The following is a 4,267-nucleotide window of genomic DNA, read 5'->3' on the forward strand; positions in this document are numbered from 1 at the left end:
ATTGTGCTGATGTGATCCAGTGAGAGGAGGGTGAGGAGGCAGGCCTTCCTCAATAAACACAGATTCAATGCATTAAGCATTTGACAAACGCTTTTCAAATTCCTTTTAAACAAACTTTGCAATAACATCATTCCTCAAATCATGCATCTTTTTGAAAAGAGGCGTGTTATTTCTTTTAAAGTACTGAATCTCTCAAGGTTGCTACTGAGGAGTTTGTGTGGGTCTGCAGCTTTGGAACAATACAGTATGAATTGAGCTTTACAAAGCAAATTGAAGATGTGCAGATCAAACAATAGCATGAATTATTAAACTAGTGAAGATGTGTGGCTCAGGGAGAGCATGCAGGGCTACTTTGAGGTAAATAATACCATGTAAAGCTAAAAACAAATAGCACTGAGTGATGTTCTGCAAGGACTTTAAAAAGAGTTTCATGGGTTTGGGAGAGAATTCATGCAGTTTGAATGTTTTTTTTTTTTCTTCTCACATTTGGTTTAGTTTCTTATTTTGTATTTCAGAAACATGCATTTATGTTTGCAATATGTAGTTTGCAGTATTCCTAAAATACATGATCACCCTGATGCCATTTTAAGAACTTTTTAGTCTATTTCGTTAGTAAACCATCATATACTGGTGTTTTGAAGAACCTGAAAATCAAAATATTGATCTGAAGAGCAAATAATGAAACATCAAGAACCTTTAATCTCCAAAGAACCTTAAATACTACTGTTCAAAAATTAAGATTTTGTTTATTTTGAAAAAAAAAATGTCTCTTGTGCTCACCAAGGCTGCGTTTATTTAATTAAAAATTACAGTAAAAACCGTAATATTGTGAAAAATATTATTACAATTTAAAATAACTTTTCTTTTTAAATATATTTTATAATGTAATTTATTCCTGTGATACAAAGCTGAATTTTCAGCATCATTACTCCAGTCTTCAGTGTCACATGATCCTTCAGAAATCATTCTATATCCTGATTTGCTGCTCAGGAAATATTTATTATTATTATCAATGTGGAAATAGTCATGCTGCTTAATATTTTTGTGGAAATCATGATACATTTTTGATTTTCATGATTTTTTTAAATAGAAAACTGTATTTATTTTAAATAGAAAACTTTTGTAGCATTATAAATGTCTTTACTGTCACTTTTGATTAATTTAGTGCATCTTTACTGAAAGTATTAATTTCTTTTTCTTTCTTTCTTTCTTTCTTTCTTTCAAGAAAAAAACTTGAACTAAAATAAAGCTTCTTTGTTGGCATTATTATTCTATAAAGAACCTTTAACATGCATGAAAATCTACTTTTTGGTTCATCCTGGCACTTTTATTTTTAAAAATCTAGATGCAAATACACAATTTTTCCAGATGCAGACACTGATTCCATTTCTTAAAATGTCATATATTTAATGTCATATACAGAATTCACATTAGTCACTAAAAATTTTAATGGTACAATCACAGGTCAATAACCTGAAATAGAATAAATAGAACTCTTCCATTAGTAAACGCTATTAATATGTTAACTGTAATAGTGAGGTGACTATCAAAGTGTATAAGAAAACTACAGTCTATATATGAATTAGTAGTCATGTCAACAGCTCCAGTCATGTTAGTGCTAAACATCTTGACTAAATTGTTATTTTTTCGTGCTTACATACTGTATGTAAAATACATCATCCTTTTTCAGATCCTTTTTTTCTAAGAAGAACAAAACTGAAAGAATAGGTTCAGTAGAGTCAGTTATTGCAGTTATGAGACGTAGCCTACAGTTGATCAGATCTGATGGGTCTGCAGACTCAGGAAATGCCCTGCGATGGTGACTCCGAAATACCAGGATGTCCTCCTGGCGGACGGAGAGGTCACGGGGGTCGACGGTCACCATGGCAACAGAGTCTACATTCATAGTCACAATAATGCTCAGTGTTCCGAACAGAACCCTTCTGTACGCCAGCCGGTATGATGTCACGGTGATGTCATTCCGAAGTGCCGACCCGTTCTGGATTCGCTTCCAAAAGCAGCTCCATCCTCGAATATCGTCTGAATATCCGTTGTAAATCAGCGACTGCAGAGCTTGGGTTCTGAAGAGGCTTTATCGTTGTCATTTCATGTGATCTGCTTTCAGTCTGGAGAAGAAGAAAAAAAAAGCTGTTAGTTTGCATCACAAGATTTGGTTTGAGCTTCAACAGATGCCACTAATTAGAAAATTCATGCATTAAAGTGTGCGATCTGTCTTCTATGTCTTCTAGCTTTAAGCGAGTTATTCAAGAGAAGGTGACGGGTCATGAATGCACACACACACACACTTTGAGCGGTCTGGACTCTTATCAAGCTCTGATCAGAGAATCAGCTGACAGGCACCTGCTGTTCACAAAAGCATTGAAAACAAACTGACATTCAGGAATATTCTGGGTTATTTTATCTTAATATCTACAGACAACATCTATAGCATCTGTTGACTGCCTCAGAAAATAATTGATTCAGATACAAATATGATAAAAGATCTGAAAGCATTCAGTGTTAAAGGGATATGGTAGTTCAGCTGAAAAATGGAAATTCTTTCATCATTTACTCATCCTAATATACTTCCAAACTTGTAAGGCTTTCATTCTTTGATGTGAGGGTGAGTAAATGACACATCACTTTAAATAACGTTACACAAAAATGGATTAAAAATGAAAATCTATTTTTAAGATAATGAGTAGACAGCACTTGCTGAATTGCATGAGGTAAGTGTTACAGAATAATAGATTTAAAGGAATAGTTCACCCAGTAGTTCATTGGAACAGATGGATCAGTGGATGCTCTGCAGTGAATGGGTGCCGTCAGAATGAGAGTCCAAACAGCTGATAAAAACATCACAGTAATCCAGTGATGAAGTAATCCATACAACTCCAGTCCATTAATTAATGTCTCGTGAAGTGAAAAGATGCGTGTTTATAAGAAACAAATCCATCATCAAGGCTTTTTAAACTTTAGTGCTGTCAAATGATTAATCGCGATTAATCGCATCCAAAATAAAAGTGTTTGTTTACATAGTATATGTGTATGTACTGTGTATATTTATTATGTATATATAAATACACACACATGCTTGTATATATTTAAGAAAAATATGTTGCGTTTATATATTAAAAATATTTATAATATAAATGTTATGAATATAAATATATACATGTAAATATTTTCAAAATATATGCTGTATGTGTGTGTATTTATATATACATAATATACACAGTACACACATATCTTATGTAAACAAAAACTTTTATTTTGGATGCGATTAATCGCGATTAATCGTTTGACAGCACTACTTTAAACTGTTACTTCCAACTAAAATACAAGTCCATAATCCATAATAGCACTTCCACCAGTGAAAAATTCCATCCCTTGTTGTCCTCTCACATCAAAATCCACCCACATATTTATTTAAAACTGTTTTCATTTGTAAACAGTGCTTGATCTGTGCATATTTCTCTCCCAATTTAGAAAATATGACATTTTCACTGGAGAAAGCAATATTATGGATAGAGGACTCATATTTTCAGGGGTTAAAGCAAAAAAAAAATCTTTTGACTGAAATTTTTTCCTCGGCTAAACCCTGCTCCACAGCCAAACCCGTCACACAGCCAGTTTAAAAGCAGTGTTTTTCTTCTTGTAATTAGGAGCGCTTGTCCTCCTAATTTAAAAAATTTAGGAGCATCTTCTAATTAATAATAAAAAATTCTGATCAAGAATTAGCCTTCCTAATACGAGCTGACATTTGACTCAAAGTGATTTCAGGGGCATTTTCTTTTTACCTTTGTAAATGCATTTTTCTAATTTTATTAAATGTATGCAGTGTTTTCTCTAGGATTTTTTCCAGCTGTGGTGGCAGGACTATTTCTCATGGACCACGCCTCCTCCCCACCCAAGAATCACGTGCACTCAGAATTGAATTTATTTTAACTATAAGAGGCAAGTAAATAGTAAATAATAAAATAAGAACAAATAAATTATTGACAACCAATAACGCAAACAAAAACAATAACAAGAAATGTTTTCAGTTAGGTCTAACTATAATCAACTCAACTGTAAAATAACACTGGATAGTCTTCATTGTATAATGAAAGACAGCAGCAGGCTTATTTAGGCTGCTGTCTCTTTAAGACCTCATGCACGGATCTAATATACTGTTACACATGGCTCTATGCGTACTTTTCTTTTTAGGAGCGCTTGTCCTCCTAATTAAAAAAATTTAGGAGCACCTTCTGATCAATAATCACAA

The 4,267-nt window shown here is 33.3% G+C and overlaps 1 protein-coding gene across 1 annotated transcript in view; it reads right to left on the bottom strand.

The window, feature by feature from the left end:
* Positions 1-1,653: 1,653 nt before the first annotated feature.
* Positions 1,654-4,267, bottom strand: part of LOC107744230 (overexpressed in colon carcinoma 1 protein homolog) — a 14,256-nt gene continuing 11,642 nt past the window's right edge. Inside the window, exon 5 of the mRNA XM_016557756.1 lies at positions 1,654-2,126. Coding sequence (XP_016413242.1) covers positions 2,122-2,126 — 5 coding nt within the window. The 3' untranslated portion in view covers positions 1,654-2,121. The remainder of the gene's footprint in view (positions 2,127-4,267) is intronic.

This window comes from Sinocyclocheilus rhinocerous, unplaced genomic scaffold (genome assembly GCF_001515625.1).
Source record: "Sinocyclocheilus rhinocerous isolate Xijiao unplaced genomic scaffold, SAMN03320098_v1.1 scaffold2061, whole genome shotgun sequence".
Lineage (NCBI taxonomy): Eukaryota > Metazoa > Chordata > Actinopteri > Cypriniformes > Cyprinidae > Sinocyclocheilus > Sinocyclocheilus rhinocerous.